Here is a 15,563-nt window from a genome sequence, read left to right on the forward strand (position 1 = left end):
ACCACCTCGGCCACCGTCCAAGTCCGGCTACATTCACCATGGGAAGACGACAACAGAAAATGTCGTATCACAGCATGACAGTATAACATGCAAGGAGTTAAGTTGAAAAGTTGGTAAGAATGGGTAGCCAGTCCTGCTCATGTATGCACCCGCGTACAGAGACTGTGACTTTCACAGTCGGGCCGCTACGTCACCAACTTGCAATCCTCCCGTCCATATATTTTCTCGGTGCAACATCTTACTAATAGTTAGACATGCTGCTGCAAGGAGACTTCTCTCGGATTCATCCTCATAATTATGCTATAACCATTCTTCGATTCGCTGTGGCCTGCCCACTCCCGCCGCCGCCACGAGTTCTCATCACACACGCATACCAGCACTTGACGCCATACACGCCCGCAATAACACGCCCATAATGCCAGACAAGTATCGAGCCGATGAGAGAGAGTGACAAGATGTGGTACAAAGCATGTAGGGGCTATTCCACCGCGTCTGCTGCCTGGGACAGTAACGTGCCAGAGTGGGCCAAAGATGTTGCTCAGTTGGCGAACCCCCTCCGAATCCCCGAATTACGATAGGTGGCATAGAAAGCACATGATTCGGTATTGATCGCGATTTGGATCTCAGGAGGAATACTATACGATGTCCAGTCATGCCCCATTGGCCCCCTCATTGCCTTGCCTGTGGGGTTGTCGGATCCGCAGTCGCTCGCGCTGCTGACGAGGGTCAATGGCGGGGAGCGGATGATGAAGGGGACGCCGTCAGGGGTTGGGCCTTTTAGGGAGGATGGCTATATTTTCGAGGTGACCTTGATACAAGTTCCAGAGCGTGTACAACAAGGATGGGTGAGCTGGGGTATCCCGCAGGTTCAGAGGGGAATGAAACTCGTCCGCATTCCCGGTCCCGGGATGTCCATCGGTAACCCGGTCCCCTGGCATCGGCAATGAACGTACAGTGCCGGTGGCTGGCTGAAAGGTAAATGGTCTACGAACTAGCCGGCTCCTTTCTGTGAGGATACATGGTACATGGAAGAACCCGTCCAGCCCTGTCGCATCGAAACCAAGGCGGGGTATCCATACAGTACTCCAAACAATGAATCCCTTTACATCGTTCGGCAGATTATTGTCCTCTAGTCAAATTAGTAGAAAGTCTAGTAAAACAGCCCTAGTCTATCGGACAGTTTTCTGATGAGACAACGGTAGTTGAACTGAGAAACGACCCTGGTCCCCCACACTAAGCTTCCTCGCTACACCAACGGATCCCCGGATCCCCCCTTGCGCGCACCGCTGCATTGGGTGACCGGATGCGATCTGCACAAAAGTCCCCGAAATGCGATACTGGCTTCGAATCCAGCTGTTCGGAGCCGGAGCCACAGCCGTAGAACCCCTACCCTGGGAGATGATGATTACCATTCAACCGCAGAAAGCACATATACGTATTCTCGTTCGAGACGGAATGATTCGTGCGGTTATCGCGCAGTCTCCTAAAAGACTCCTATTTTGGGTAATCAAAGCAGTCCGGCCATGGGCAAGACAGCAATCTATATATAGTCCTTCAACCCAACCATAACTGGAAAATGCCCGCATCATTGCTGGTGTGGCGACTGGAGCGCTTCCTTCTGTTACTGACACTCTGTGCTCAGACGTTCTGGTTACCGTTATGTTGCACTAGGAAGTCGCTAGCTTTGCTTCCTCTGACTCCATCACCACGCTACGCTGTACTTGGGCGGGTAACGACGTCCTTGTGACTTCAACATGGCCGGTGCATCTCAGCCGCCGGACAAGGCCATGTGGGCGTCGAATTATTGGCTTTTGACATCCAAGTCAGTGCACACATCGAAAAGTAGCGTGCCGGCGGCCCCGGCTCCCTGTTCCCTGCCACACAGCCATGGCGCTGACATTGCGAGTATGTTGTCGCGGATGTTCTGGTCCGACGAGGTTGTACGGGATGCACATTGCGCCTGTGCAAGCGGACCGCTTCAATTTTACCAGAGCAGGTAAAAGTCGCCCCAGCACTCTTCCCAGCCCGTCTTCTTGGTGAGCCAAAAGGCCTGCAGCCGCTCAATCGTGTGCGCCGCGATGCCGTACGCCAGCACGTCCGAGTCGATCCTCACCAAGATATCCAGGACCAGGTTGCGGTTCGCCTCTGGGCCGTCGGCGACGGCGACGCCCGCGACGGCGCACGGCCACGTCATGACGCTCACGCACTTGGGCGACTTGAGCGTCTTGTGCAGCAGCAGCAGCAGGTCCGCCGTGGCCGCCGCCTTGTCGGGCGCGCTCGAGTCGACGTGCTCGAGGCCGAGCGCCTGGATGCCGTACAGGCTCACGGCGAGCTGGAAGATGCGCGCGACGAGCACCACCTCGGGCGTGTGCGGAATGTCAAACTCGGCCGTGTCTTTCCACGTCTCGGGGTGGAAGGCCTGGATGCGCTTGAAGACGGCGTTGGTCTCGGGCATGGGGAGGCCGGCGGTCGTGCCCGTCGACAGCGTGAGCCGCAGCCGGTTGATGGCGGCGAGCTCGGCGAAGAGCGCCTTGGGGCAGGGAAAGGGCGTGAAGCACGTCTCCCCAAAGAGGTTGACGATCTCGGTGTCGTCGAATTCGTATATGCTGGACAGCTGCTTGTCGATTCTGGATACACTGTTGCCAACAACGGAGTTGCTGTGAAGGAGGTTAGTGCTAGCTCTTTAGTAGATAGTGCGGTGCAGACCGGACAAAACTCACACCGCCATGGATCGCAGCATGTCGATAAAGACGGGATTCTCTTTTGGTATCCGTTTCGGAATACCAAACATGTTCAAAAGGGCAAAATACCCGTCAAAATGGGCTCGCCACCCGTTCAGGCATAAAATGTGCTTATCCAACAAGTTAGCAATTTCCAGGTCTCACCGTGGGGTATGCAGCTTGGGTTCTGGGTCAACGTGCCTCGGCCTCCATCAAGTCGCAGATTCGCTCAAATATTCGCTTCTTCAGCAAGTACGCTAGAAAATCGCCCTGAACATGGGTCAGGTCGTAGTTGAGCTGGGCCAGGTGCTTCTGGATGAGGTCGTGAAACTTGCACCACAGGTCCCTCGTCCCGTGCAGCGTGCTCGGGCTGAGCGCGGTCCGCTGGCAGCACGACACCCACACGATTCGATCGGCAATGACGCGCGCGAGAAATGAGTCGGAGTTGACGGAGCCGGGGTAGGCGGCCAGCGCAACGGGCGTAGCGGGCCGGGTGGCCATGACGTCCATGGCCACGCTATGCGGTATGATGTAAAGGCCGACTGTGCGTGATTACAAGGTTAGACGGAGCCAGGCGCAAACAACAATCCGGCGCGAATAAGAAAGAAAACCTACGATATTCAAAAGCCTCGACCACATCCCAGCCGTGAGGCGCAATCTCCCACCCGCGGTGGTTCGTTGGCCGCACGCTCCGGGGCGGCGCCGTCCCGCGCAAGCGTGGTATGACGACGGCGGCGTTCTTGGTCCCGTCGGCCGTCGCCTGCGCCGAGTCCTGATAGTACGGGCCGGCGCAGTACCGGCGCGTGGCGACGCAGTTGTCACAGATGGGCTTGGCCTCGTCGCACCGGACCTTGCGGCGGCGGCAGGTGACACAGCCCGTCTTGCCCCGGGGGGCCCATCGTTTGACTCGCTTGCTGTCGGCGGCGGCGGCCGTCTGGCTGGTCGGTTTGACCATTTGCTGGGCAGCAGGGCGCGGCGGCGGCGGGCGGTTCATTGCGGGAAGCGGGGAAATTTGATCCCGGCAAGGCGGCGGCGGCGGCGGCGGCGTGAATCACGGAGCCTAAATTATAAGGGCCAAAAAAAAAAAGGCTGCTACAAAAAAAATTACGGATCCAGGTACAGCAGGTTTTCTGGCTGCGTTAAACACGTGCTTTCAGTCCGTAGTCACCCGTTTTGATGAGGGCATGCCTGTCGGGTTGCACCTAGGGTTCAGCCAGCCATAGGTAGCCGTAGCCTTGCGGCGCGAGGCTGCCATTATACGTAGGTCTGGGTACTATAGAAATTACCCCGCTGACCAGCGTAGCAGATTACATAAGGACAGGCAGGGTCGTTTGAACGCCCCGCGGAAAGGGGTAATCTTTTTCCTTTTCAAGGTTTCAGGGGACTGCAAAATACTGGTAAAAGAACACGGAAGAGGGGGCACCAATTGCCAAGGTCCCAAGTTCCGACGAAATGCGGACTTGTCCCCCGGTTCTCCTGTCAGAATCAGGTCATCTCGGCAGCGCCAACGGCCCTCCTCCTAGTTCGCACGGCCCCCTCCATGAAGAGGGGGGGATTCGAGACAATTGGTACGAGCGTTGCTGCAACCTCAATCAACCTTTCGCGACTTCGCTTGTGGATCGTCACATGGACACAGACTACCGGCCCGGGATCCCATACGTCGATCATGACGGGGGACGTGCCTCATCGAGCCCCCCGCTCGGGGAGTAGCCAGTTCGGGACGTGGATACTGAACTGAGTACAACACTTGGATGCTCTTTGCGTGCTGATGGAATAGCTTCCGCGCCGGCCAGCTGGCTAAGCCGTACCCAGTGTAGCGACTGGTGCGCATGGGGGTGTTGGCGGTGTTAGCTTTGCCATTGGCGTGAACTTGACTCATACTAGCAACTGCCTAGCCAGCGAAGCAATTGGACAGCTTACTCCCTACTCCCTCGCCAGGACACTTTGATGGGTTACTGCAGACTGAAGTGGCGCCGTCCTCGCCTGCACGGCAGCTGGGCCCGAATTACCGCGGTCTGGGGTTCCTTGTCGACCCTCCACCTACGTGTCTCGCTCATCACGTTACAGCGCGACAAGGGGAGATACAGGCCACTACCTTGATGCAAGCGGCGGAATACTCCGTGCTGGCGCGGATACGGATACTCCGTTGAACCATGTATGTACATGGTTGCTCGCTCCATGATCCTGTCTGTTCCGCTCAGACCATGCACAGTATCTTGATCCAATCAGCAGATCCGATGCATCCCATCAAGCACTGAAGCGAATGCCAAAAAGCCGAGATATTTGAGTCCCTCCATCACCCACCTTTTTTTCATCTGCCCTTGAAACTTGTCTCATTCCGTGAGGTTGAAATAAGAGACGTTTGTTTCTCCGCGCCCTCTCCTGGCAAACATGATTACAGACCTCCTCACATCGACATAATGCCTGCCGTCGTCGGCATTCCCTCTAGCTTTGGCGCGGCCATTCCTGCTGCAACACCATGGCCCTTTACGACTGCGTATAGTCGCGTCAACATTACAGAGACAGCATGGCCTCATTGTGCAGTGAGTAACTGCGCGCACATGGATGCCTGGCTTCTAGCATACTAGCAGCTGACTTGGAAAAGATGCCATGTGTACAGCAACAATGCCCCTCGTTCGACGAGGCATGTCTGTGTGAGATACAAACGAAGAGAACCATCGACCATTGCGTCTTGGGCTCGTGCGGGATGCCAGAGGCGATATGTACGACGACGGGCCGGTCCCAACTTCTTCCCAGCTCTGCGTGTCTCCCGGCTAACTTTCCTTCTCCAGTCACGAGAAACATGACAGAAACGGCATGCGGCACGCCAGTGCGCAGTCAAACCACCAAGCTCAAAACCATGACCATTGCCATGACACCAGTCACCATCCTCTTTGTGACTCTGCGACTCAGCTACAAGCACTTCTTCAGCGCTCCCCTACCGCTGACGTACAAGAACTTCTTCAGCGCGCCCCTGCGCACCACGTACGAGCAATTTTCCAGCGCATCGCGGCACATCCACAGCGAGGAATGGACCTTCATCGCCGCCAGCATCGTTGGTCTCTCCGCCCTCGCCGTCATCCTCTTTGGCATCACTTCCAATGGCATGGGCACCGACGTCTGGGGCCTTGACCTGCCCACACTGGTCGCCTTTCGGCAGTACTTTGTCGCTATCCAGGTCTGCTACGTCGTATTGATGCTGCTATTGAAGACGACGTGCGCCCTCTTTTACCTCAATATTTTCTTTGGGCGCAGGATACGCACTGTCATTTGGGCGACTGTCATTGTTCACGTCGCCATCACTACCGTCTGCACCCTCGTCATCATCTTTCAGTGCGTACCGATACGGTACCAGTGGGACAAGTTGGAGCATATACATGATGCTTCGGTATCAGGACGTTGCATTAACATCAATGCCGCCGCTTGGGTCAACAGCACCTTTAGCGTCGCGTCCGATCTGTGGCTGCTTGCCATTCCGATGAGCCAGCTGCACAAGCTGCAACTACACTGGAAAAAAAAGGTCGGAGCCGTGCTCATGTTCATGGCCGGTATTACGTGAGTTTTTCCTGCTGCTACTAGTTTGATGCCGTTTCTAATCCTTGTCGTGATAAGTGTCACGGTCGTTTCTTGCCTCCGCCTCAAGTCTGTTCAGTACTACTCTTCGACGTCAAATCCAACTTGGGACCAGTTTGATATCATGTACTGGTCAACAGTGGAGATTGAAGTTGGATTCATCTGCAGTACACTACCAGCGATTCGTCTCCTCCTCGTTCGATTTGCTCCGCGAATATTTGGGTCGCAAGCAAGCAATCCTGCGTACGTTGAAATCCACCCAAGAGCCAACCTGGAACAACAAGTGTGCATCATACATAAGCTGACTTAATTCGCGGTACAGTATCTCTTTAAATCGAGTCTCGTCCCTGGGTACATTTCAGACGGGGCTCTTTGACGATGACGGGCCGCCCCGGCCGAAGCCGCCGCCCACTCCCACCACAACGTCGACTGAAGCGATTCTGAAGCCTCCGGAGCGCGTTTTGGACACTACCCGAAAGCGGGCGGATGTGGACGATTTCATGCCGACAGTTTACAGTTTCGAGGGACGACCCATGGGACTACGGCTGGCGCGGGCGAAGCTGCCCAACAACTGGAGATACAGTCTGCCATGAGCCCCAGATGCAGCATCTTGACAGAAGAACGGCAGCAGAGGGGAGCGCCGCATGCGAAACGCGAATGAGCATTGTACATACAACATGATACCCAAAGATACCTAGATACCACAGATTTCATCATCATTTCCTTTCCTAACTACTCTATCATGCGATGCGCTTGGTATTGGTTGCACATTTTTTAATACTTGGTCATTTTAACTACAGCGATGGTGGTAGTGTAAGTGGTGGGACGCCGATCTTAATTTGGTGACACTTGGGCCTATACGACAACTGGTGAGGTACCAATAATTAAAAACTTGGGCAATAATGCATGCATGAACAGCTGAAGAATGAATCAATAAGCGAGCAGCACCATCATGGAGAGAGTATAGATAATCCCTACACATATTTACGACGGACTCAATCCCTGAATCAAATGAACCAATGTACACAACCTCCCCGAATCAAACGTTGCTCAAGAGGCAAGGGCGTATCGTCACATACCATATGCATCGTAGGTTTATTTTAAATGAGGCATTTATTCGAGTCCCGGGAAGGATAGCTTCAAGGGTTGGACCGCACCCTGCTGCTTGTCCGCGTGGAAACCCTGTCCAACCTGCATCCCTTGCGTACCGGGCATGTCTACTGCCAGTCCTCATAGTGAGTATGACTGGGAGGCGGAATAAAGTTCCTCTCGGCAAAGAACACGATTGGCCCAGCCCAGAAAAAGAGCGGCTCTGGCACTGCTAATGAAGGCAGAGACTATAAGTCATGCAGATGCATGCATCTCCCCGCCCGCAGCCAAACAGCGAATATTGCCTACTGCGGCAGCAACGCAAAACGCACCTGCCTCCGACTACTAGACGAGAATGAAAGAACTTTGGGACATGACTGGAGGCCACATCTCTCGTGGCTTCTTGAGCGTCTGATGGGTGTTAGTTCTCGGCTGCCAGCTCTTCCATAGTCCTTTCACACATCAACATCAACATCAATATCAACATCAACAGTACATCGACATCAAAGTCATTCATTTCCAAACCATGAAAACAAGTTGCCGCCTACCATCCCTGCTACTCTGGCCGCTGGGACAACTTGTCCGCGCCCAGCTCGTCTGGCGGCCTGGCCCCCCGACAACAGCATCCAACTTCCGAGTGCGCTTGCACTCGACCGAAGCAAACAGCCCGCTGGGAGCGGTGTTTGAAAACTTGGTGCTGGCGACATCATCCGACTGCGACGCGATTGCCAGCATCGGCCGCGTGGACGACTCCAGCCTGACCCTTTTTGTCAATGTCGAGTCTGAGGCCATCCAGTCGGAGCGTCACGGCAAGAAAAGGTTTGGTATACTGCTACAGTCTGTTCCCGGTCTGTGGCTTGTAGGCAAACTGAGGTCGTGCTACTTTTGACCACAGCACGACACGGTAAGCGGCGCAGTACCTGTTAGAACGCGCTAATTATCAAAGTAGCCTTGGGCCACACAGTCATCAAAGCATCTCCTACAGCTGTTACGCACCAAGCGTCGCACCATGTAATACTGTCTGAACGTGGGTTTTTTTAAAGTGGTCCAAACTCTTGACCAAGGTTTCTGTACGGAGGAGACTGTATGTTGTGTGTGACCTATCTAGCCGATTTGTGATATTCTCTCTCACTTGATAAGCTCGTTGCCGCGAAGTTCTCCAAGCCGCTCCTCAGTAAGTCGAGGTCTTCCGTTGGCCTGCAGCTCCATCTGCAGCTCAACCGACGTCATCTTGCCCTTTCGATCCTTTCCCAGCCCAAAATAGGTTCCATCCGCGAGCAGTATGAAGACCTCCCGAGTTTGGTCGACGCCATGTTCAGGGCCGGTACCTGGCTCCTGTGCGGCGGTGTCGGCAGCAGGTCCTCCTCCTTCATGATGGAGGTTTTTTGGGCCCCGGTCCGTGGAATACAGAGCCGCACCCCTGATGTCCTTGCCAGGCGAGCAGCAGTGAGATGGACCCAGCCTGAAGATGCAGAGTTCATATCCGCAAGCCGAGTCTGGCGTTTGCCCAAAGGCGACAACGTCGGAGCCTCTTGGCATACCCTCGACGTATAAGCTCTTTGCAATGCCGTTGCGTAGTAAAAAGCAGTAATCGAATTTGCCGGCGTCAAATTGCTCATAGTCGCCCCAGCAATTCGTCTCGTAGTAGAACTTGCCGATGGCAGCAAGGGCAACGGACCAAGGCGCAACGAGGATGAGGTATGTTTTGGGAAATAGCATTTTTGAGTCAAGAGGCGCTGCTACAGCGTGGAGTTTAAAGGAGTTCAGAACGAAGCAGGCGAAGTCGTGCTCTTACTTATAATGGACACGAAAGTACTCGGTACAGTGTACGCAGGCTCATCAACTGTTTCTATGTGTTAAATATTGATATCGGTCGCATGGCCAGGATGCAGCTAGTAGGCAGTCTACACCATCAACTTGCAACTGGCTTGCAGCTAGTTTGCAGCTTGCAGATCAGTATGTACGGAGCAGCTAGCAGGAAGTCACTGTTCAAAACTACCTACCTAGGATGCAGCTAGGTAGTGTAAGAGTCTGTGTTGGAGGTAATTCGCAGTGACTTGATGAATGCAGCCTACTGTATATTCGGTATTAATACGGGGTACATATAGAGTGAGGGGCTTCGACTCCTGTCTTGGCAGCAGAACGCAGGCAGGCAGCGGCGTACTGTATATAGGCGGGACACTTCGTCCGCGCCCAGCTCGTGTGTATGCAGGCTCTGTATGTAGGCAACCAGCTGTGCCCATGCAGTATGCAGGCGGCGACGAACGCCGCCAAGGCCTGGGCTCTTTTCGTTTTCATCGCTTGTCGACTCGGGCGTCGAGCCAGTCGTAACACAGGCGCCAATATTAGTACGTGTACCCTTGGAATTGGCTGGAGATCCGACTTGGGTGGGTGGATAGCTGCTTCGTAGGAAAGGTAGAATTGGCCGTTCATTTGGTGTGTCTCTGAGTTGCGCTGATGCGGTCACACTATGGTTTTCGAATTGCTCGTAAAGACCAGCTCACCGCGAACCTTTGGAGCAAAGGGAAGCCCTGATTGACGTGCTCCGGGAGAATGGGGGTGTATCATAGTATATATTGCGTTGGGGCTCTCAGTACAAAATCTAGTAGCGAAAGGCTGATTTAACCTCCAATGTTGTCGTTGCTTCCTTGTGGTCAGAACTATCGGTTCATTGACACCAAAGCTCCTGATAGTATAACGGGTCAGCCGGAACACCTCAACAGTCCATCTAATTAGGTCAGCCCGAGCCGGTGGTATGTTTGTATTTACAAACCACAAGAATATTCTGCTCGCCAACACCGAACCGCGAGCCACAGTCCGCACTATTAGCCCAATACAAGCATCGCGAAATGCCAAAATATATGGTACCTTCCGTACGGCAACCTCCGTCAAGCGCAGGAACGTAGACACGGGGACAAGAAGGCTCTGGAGCGTCAGAAAGGCGACCATACTGTCAGCACCTGCTAGTGGATACTTGGCGCAGAGGATTTGACTGCGAGCAGGTTCCTTTGGCTTGCTTTCGTGAAGCAATAATGTATGTATGTTAGCGAGGTATACATGACCTTGTACTCCGTTGTATGCCGCCTGCACACGAAAGCCTCCGCCTCGTTGTACGATATCAGGCCTGTTACATGATATCAGGCGGGCTATTGCTTCCTTTGACGCTATGGAGGAGCCATTGTCAGGCTCGTTTCGCATCGTTTCCGCGCTAGCTCGGCTTTAGGTAGGCGGATGTGGTTCTCTTATTGTCACTCCGTCGCTATCGGTCGGGTTTGGGCTTAGTGCATCAATGTGTGATTGCCAAAGATGTATTAATGGATGGAATCTGCGGTTCTTGGTTGTCAGCTTGGGTTGCGAGTCGTCAGACAAAGTGCGGCTTACCTAGTAGTACAACTGGCCCATTTCCTCCACACGCATGTCCTGTTTTTGGCCCTGCGACGAGGCCGTGGCCGCATCATTCGGAAGGGCCCGTGCCGCTGTTCGTTTGGAAGCTCGGTTGTATGCAGCCATACTTACGAACCAATAAGGTCAGCGACATTCATGGGCATTTCGTCAATCTGAGTCGAGTAGTACACTATCATGTCTGTCAGCAAAATACTTTCTTTGGCAACCATGCAGGTGGGCTACTTGCACTCGATATCGCGAAGAATGCGGACATCATCCGTGGTGACAAAGTTGATGGCGACACCCTTGCGACCAAAGCGACCGCTACGACCAATGCGGTGGATGTAGTTTTCACGGTTGCTCGGCAGATCGTAGTTGATGACCAGGCTGACCTGCTGCACATCGATACCGCGGGCCCAGACATCCGTCGAGATCAGCACACGGCTGTTGCCCTGGCGAAAGTCCTGCATAATGCTATCGCGCTCCTTTTGCGGCATCTCGCCGTGCATGCTGCTCACGGTAAAGTTGGCCTCGCGCATCTTGTCCGTCAGCCAGTCCACTTTGCGCCGGGTATTGCAAAAGATGACGGCCTGCGTGATGGTCAGGGTGTCGTACAGATCGCACAGGGTATCAAACTTCCAGTCCTCCTTTTCGACCGCGATAAAGTACTGCTTCAGGCCTTCGAGCGTCAGCTCGTCGCGCTTGACCAGAATGCGGACCGGGTCCGTCATGAACTTGGTCGTCATGTCCAGCACGTCGTACGGCAGCGTGGCGCTGACGACGACGACCTGCGTCGCGGGGGGCAGATGGCGGTACACGTCGTAGATTTGCTCGCGAAAGCCCTTGTTAAGCAGCTCGTCGGCTTCGTCGAGAACCAGCATCTTGATGTGGCGCGTGCGCAGGTGGCGGCGGCGAATCATGTCGGCGACGCGGCCGGGCGTGCCCGACACAATGTGCTGGCCGTAATCGAGCTTGCGGATGTCCTCCCCGACGTTGGTGCCGCCGATGCAGGCGTGGCACTGCACATTCATGTAGTCGCCCAGCGCCATGATGACGGACTGGATCTGGGTGGCGAGCTCGCGTGTCGGCGACAGCACGAGGGCCTGCGACTCGCGCACGGCTGTGTCGATGACCTGCAGCATGCTGATGGAAAAGGTGGCCGTTTTACCGGTGCCCGACTGCGCTTGGGCAATAGTGTCGCGGCCCTTGCAGACTTGGACGATGGCGCGGGACTGGACGGCGGAGGGCGATTCGTAACCGTATGCGTAGATACCGCGTAGGAGATTTTCTGCAGACTCCAGTTAGCGGCAGCGTTTGCGACAGAGTGTGGCAGTACGCACCCTTTAGCGACATTGACTCAAAGGTAGGATGGACAGTGACCTCCTTGGAGGTCGAAAACTCCATCTTCTCGTCCGCATTGCGGTCAATCCCACCGGGGGCGTCAGCCATGATTGCGATTGCTGTGGTGTTCGAGTTATTGTTGGGATGAGGAAAAAAGGCTGATGTCGCGCTCGAGGCTAAGTATTGTCGGTGTGGCTTGCGCCTTTCTGATTCGCTCTCGAGCGCTGTAATATGGGACAGACGCCACAGACATCGATCTCCAGGACCAAGGTCGTCTGAATCTGATGCGAAAGATACATAAGTACTATTAATAAGTATATTTCAAGCTTTCATCGTAGTTGCGAAGAAAAATGAAAGAAAGGAAAAAAAAAAAACATTCGTGTCTGCACCTTGTAACTACAAGCTAACCCTTTAGCCTTCTTCGTTGTGGCGCTTTATCTTATCGACTCGTATGATTACTTCTCTCTTCTTCTTTTTGCTATCTACGGAGCTCATTGTGAATGCGAACCGGTTTTCCCATCGCTCCGCGGCATGATAAGTGCCTGCGCCCTTATTGTTGGCGACAAGGCGTTGCCTCGAGACGTGGCTGGTCATGCGACGCGGCATTTATCACAGCTGATAAGAATTGGACGTTTTTAACTAATACCGTCAAATGACGAGCGTAAAATTGAGCTTGAGGGGAGAGTATCAGCTAGAGCATTGACAGCTTTGCCACTCCGTCAGTAACTACTTGTCGCAGGCCAACTCAAGCGGAACACGCCCGCCACCAAAGATTCTCTCTACCATATTTACAAAAAATATAGTAATGGTACTTAAATCGTTGCTCACAAATAATGCACAAAACTTTGTGAATAAGCCCCGCGGATCTGGTGCCAAAGGTGTTGAGTCTCACACAAACACATCGTCCCCCTACCCTACATGTTGGGGTTCAAGCTGGTAAGGCACGATCTAAGGCGGCATAGACTAACATTTTCTTGATTCAAAGCTTGACAGCTCTTCTCTTACAGATAATATCTGAACCGTTTGTTCTCCCAGTCAGTCTCATCTAGACCGGTCTGAACCAAGTGCTCAGATGTACCATCCGTACTCGTCTCCGGATCAATGCATATTCCCTGAGCTCGGTCTCTCTTCTTATTTTCCCATGCCATATACTGCCTCAAAACCATGATGGAAATACAGGACAGTATCATGCAGACCATGATCCCTTCAAACGCCGCGTGGTACCCGGGGGCCTGCTTAGCGATGAACAATTGCGGACCAGCAATGTTGCCAGCACAATAGCCGATGAAGAGAAGGGCTAGCACGGTCGTCTTTTTGGTGTAGCCGGCTATATCGGAGCCGATAATGGAAAGGGTCAATGGAAATCCAGCGGCATATGCCGGAAATAACCACATGCCTCCCAGTCTCGTCCACCGCTGCGAGGTCGGGCTGGCATAAACCATGATGCAGCCGACCAGGGCAATAAGCTGCATTGTGGCAGTTATTATGCACCTGGAATACTTGAACCTGTGTGCAAGATAGGTACCGGCGAGGACGAAAAACAATCCAAACGCAGAGCCAGGCATGCTCAATAGGAGGGTGGTAAAGGTGTCAAAACCGAATCCCTGGATGATGATACCATTGAACGAGGTGTATCCACCGTTGGGAAGAGAACTGCATATTGTATAGATGCAAAGCAACCAGGTCTTTGGATCACGAAGAGCCTCCAGAAACTGTCCCCGCTTCCAATCGGCAGTCTTGAAGCTGTGCGTCTGCTGTTGTGGACGGCGCAGCGCATAAGCGCGTTCCTCTGGCGTGAGAAATCGTGCATTTGTGGGCGAGTCGGGAAGGAAAACCAGGAGCACGATACCCCACAAGAACGTGACGAGCGCAAAGATGATGAAGAGCCAGCGCCAGGCCGCAATGTCGCTTTTGATGTGGCTGATGGCGTACGCCAGCAGACCGCCAAAGATTGAGGCAGTCGTGTTCCCGGCACACCATATACCATGGCGGGCCGCATGCTCAGAAGGCTTGTACCACAGACCGGTGACCAAGGAAAAGCCAGGCGAGATGGACGATTCAAACACACCGAGCAGGAACCGCAGGGCCATCAAGTTTCCAAACCCAGTCGCGGCGCCGTGGCAGCCAAGCACAAGGGCCCAAACGACGACACAGGCGGCGAGAAATTTTCCGAGAGGAAGTTTGACAAAGGCAAGCGATGCTGGGTACGATGCAATGAGGTATCCAAAGTAAAATATAGAAGAGACCCACGAATAGTCGGTGCCTTTGAGCTTCTGGAAACCTGTTAGTATGCCAAGGAAACGCCACCGATAACTGCCAAGAGGGAATCTTACAGTGTCTTCCCGGATTCCGAGGATTGCAGTGTATCCTAGAGACGTCTTGTCGAAGAACTGTAGGGCGTATGATATGAAAAGCAAGGGCATGAGACTGTGCAACTCAGTGTCAGGCAAGATTCTGCTATACTTTGCTGGACGAAAGTGAGAGGAGCGACTTACTTTCGGTCGATTTTGCGAACCAGAGCTTTCTCCTCTGAAGCGGTCATTGTTGGTACATCGTCGCTCTCCGTCTTGCTCTCCGACAGCGATGGTGATCGCGTGATGGCCTCGGCCACCTCGCCTTTGGAGAGGTTGTCTGGCTGAGAGGCCATGTTGGAAGCAATGTGGTATAGTGATCAACTATTTCTTACTTGCAAAGGCGTCACGAGGAACAGGTGTCCAGTACGAAACTGAGTAGGTATTCAGGTGGTTTTATACTGTTTGCTAAGTGCAATCATCGGGTTCCCCTATCTGGGGACTCCCAGATCTGCGCCACCCTTGCTCGCATGACGCCCGCAGGGACAATAAATTGACTGCAGCCGACGGGCGTCTGGATGATAAGACAAGTGGTAAGTTAAGTTGTCTGCTACGAATCTGCAGCTGGACAACTCAATTACCGTTCGACGTGCTATGAAGAGTCACGCTTCAACCTCAGCCCTTCCACCGAACTGACTGAACGCTTTAACCCAAAAGCCACAATGATATCGCGTGGCTGTCGGCCAATGGTCAATTGGCTACAAGTACCCGATCGGTAACTTCAACCAATAATAATTGACATCCCTCGGCGCACTACTTATCTTCTCCACATGCCCCCATTCCGAGTCCGCGGGCGGTCGGCGCCGCCTGCCTGGTGTTTGCTTTCAATTCCCGGGGAACCTTGTCTTAATACAACAATTCAAATGGAATCCATTTTCTGTTTGGGTAAATTGTTCCCACCTACATTGGCCTCGTACTCTTACAGTGGCTACGCTGCCGAACGAGAGCATGCAGCACGCACGATCGAGGCAAGGTATGCACCAGCCTGGTTCCTCCTGTCCACCCTCCCTGCCTTGGAAGTCGAGCGCGCCGAACTGGTGCCATGAAGCTGACGCTTTCAAGGTTGTCTCACCTGCCGGTCGAAAAAGGTCAAGTGTGACGAGCA

The 15,563-nt window shown here is 53.7% G+C and overlaps 6 protein-coding genes across 6 annotated transcripts; 2 read left to right on the top strand and 4 right to left on the bottom strand.

The window, feature by feature from the left end:
- Positions 1 to 1,984: 1,984 nt before the first annotated feature.
- CCM_07950 (Fungal transcriptional regulatory protein) lies at positions 1,985 to 3,714 on the bottom strand (the record flags this gene model as incomplete). The annotated part of the gene is made up of 3 exons (XM_006673090.1): positions 1,985 to 2,657; positions 2,977 to 3,262; positions 3,336 to 3,714. 3 exons carry the CDS (start codon positions 3,712 to 3,714, stop codon positions 1,985 to 1,987), a joined length of 1,338 nt encoding a protein of 445 aa, XP_006673153.1.
- Positions 3,715 to 5,140: 1,426 nt separating this feature from the next.
- Positions 5,141 to 6,886, top strand: CCM_07951 (uncharacterized protein; the record flags this gene model as incomplete). The annotated part of the gene is made up of 4 exons (XM_006673091.1): positions 5,141 to 5,263; positions 5,341 to 6,275; positions 6,333 to 6,576; positions 6,656 to 6,886. 4 exons carry the CDS (start codon positions 5,141 to 5,143, stop codon positions 6,884 to 6,886), a joined length of 1,533 nt encoding a protein of 510 aa, XP_006673154.1.
- Positions 6,887 to 7,908: 1,022 nt separating this feature from the next.
- CCM_07952 (uncharacterized protein) lies at positions 7,909 to 8,290 on the top strand (the record flags this gene model as incomplete). The annotated part of the gene is made up of 2 exons (XM_006673092.1): positions 7,909 to 8,219; positions 8,278 to 8,290. The coding sequence occupies 2 exons, from the start codon at positions 7,909 to 7,911 to the stop codon at positions 8,288 to 8,290; spliced, it is 324 nt and encodes a 107-aa protein (XP_006673155.1).
- Positions 8,291 to 8,510: 220 nt separating this feature from the next.
- Positions 8,511 to 9,101, bottom strand: CCM_07953 (uncharacterized protein; the record flags this gene model as incomplete). Its single annotated transcript, XM_006673093.1, has 1 exon — positions 8,511 to 9,101. One exon carries the CDS (start codon positions 9,099 to 9,101, stop codon positions 8,511 to 8,513), a length of 591 nt encoding a protein of 196 aa, XP_006673156.1.
- Positions 9,102 to 11,005: 1,904 nt separating this feature from the next.
- On the bottom strand, positions 11,006 to 12,215 carry CCM_07954 (eukaryotic initiation factor 4A-12; the record flags this gene model as incomplete). The annotated part of the gene is made up of 2 exons (XM_006673094.1): positions 11,006 to 12,054; positions 12,107 to 12,215. 2 exons carry the CDS (start codon positions 12,213 to 12,215, stop codon positions 11,006 to 11,008), a joined length of 1,158 nt encoding a protein of 385 aa, XP_006673157.1.
- Positions 12,216 to 13,108: 893 nt separating this feature from the next.
- Positions 13,109 to 14,754, bottom strand: CCM_07955 (vitamin H transporter, putative; the record flags this gene model as incomplete). The annotated part of the gene is made up of 2 exons (XM_006673095.1): positions 13,109 to 14,534; positions 14,603 to 14,754. The coding sequence occupies 2 exons, from the start codon at positions 14,752 to 14,754 to the stop codon at positions 13,109 to 13,111; spliced, it is 1,578 nt and encodes a 525-aa protein (XP_006673158.1).
- Between the last annotated feature and the right edge of the window lie 809 nt (positions 14,755 to 15,563).

Source organism: Cordyceps militaris (assembly GCF_000225605.1).
Source record: "Cordyceps militaris CM01 unplaced genomic scaffold CCM_S00006, whole genome shotgun sequence".
Lineage (NCBI taxonomy): Eukaryota > Fungi > Ascomycota > Sordariomycetes > Hypocreales > Cordycipitaceae > Cordyceps > Cordyceps militaris.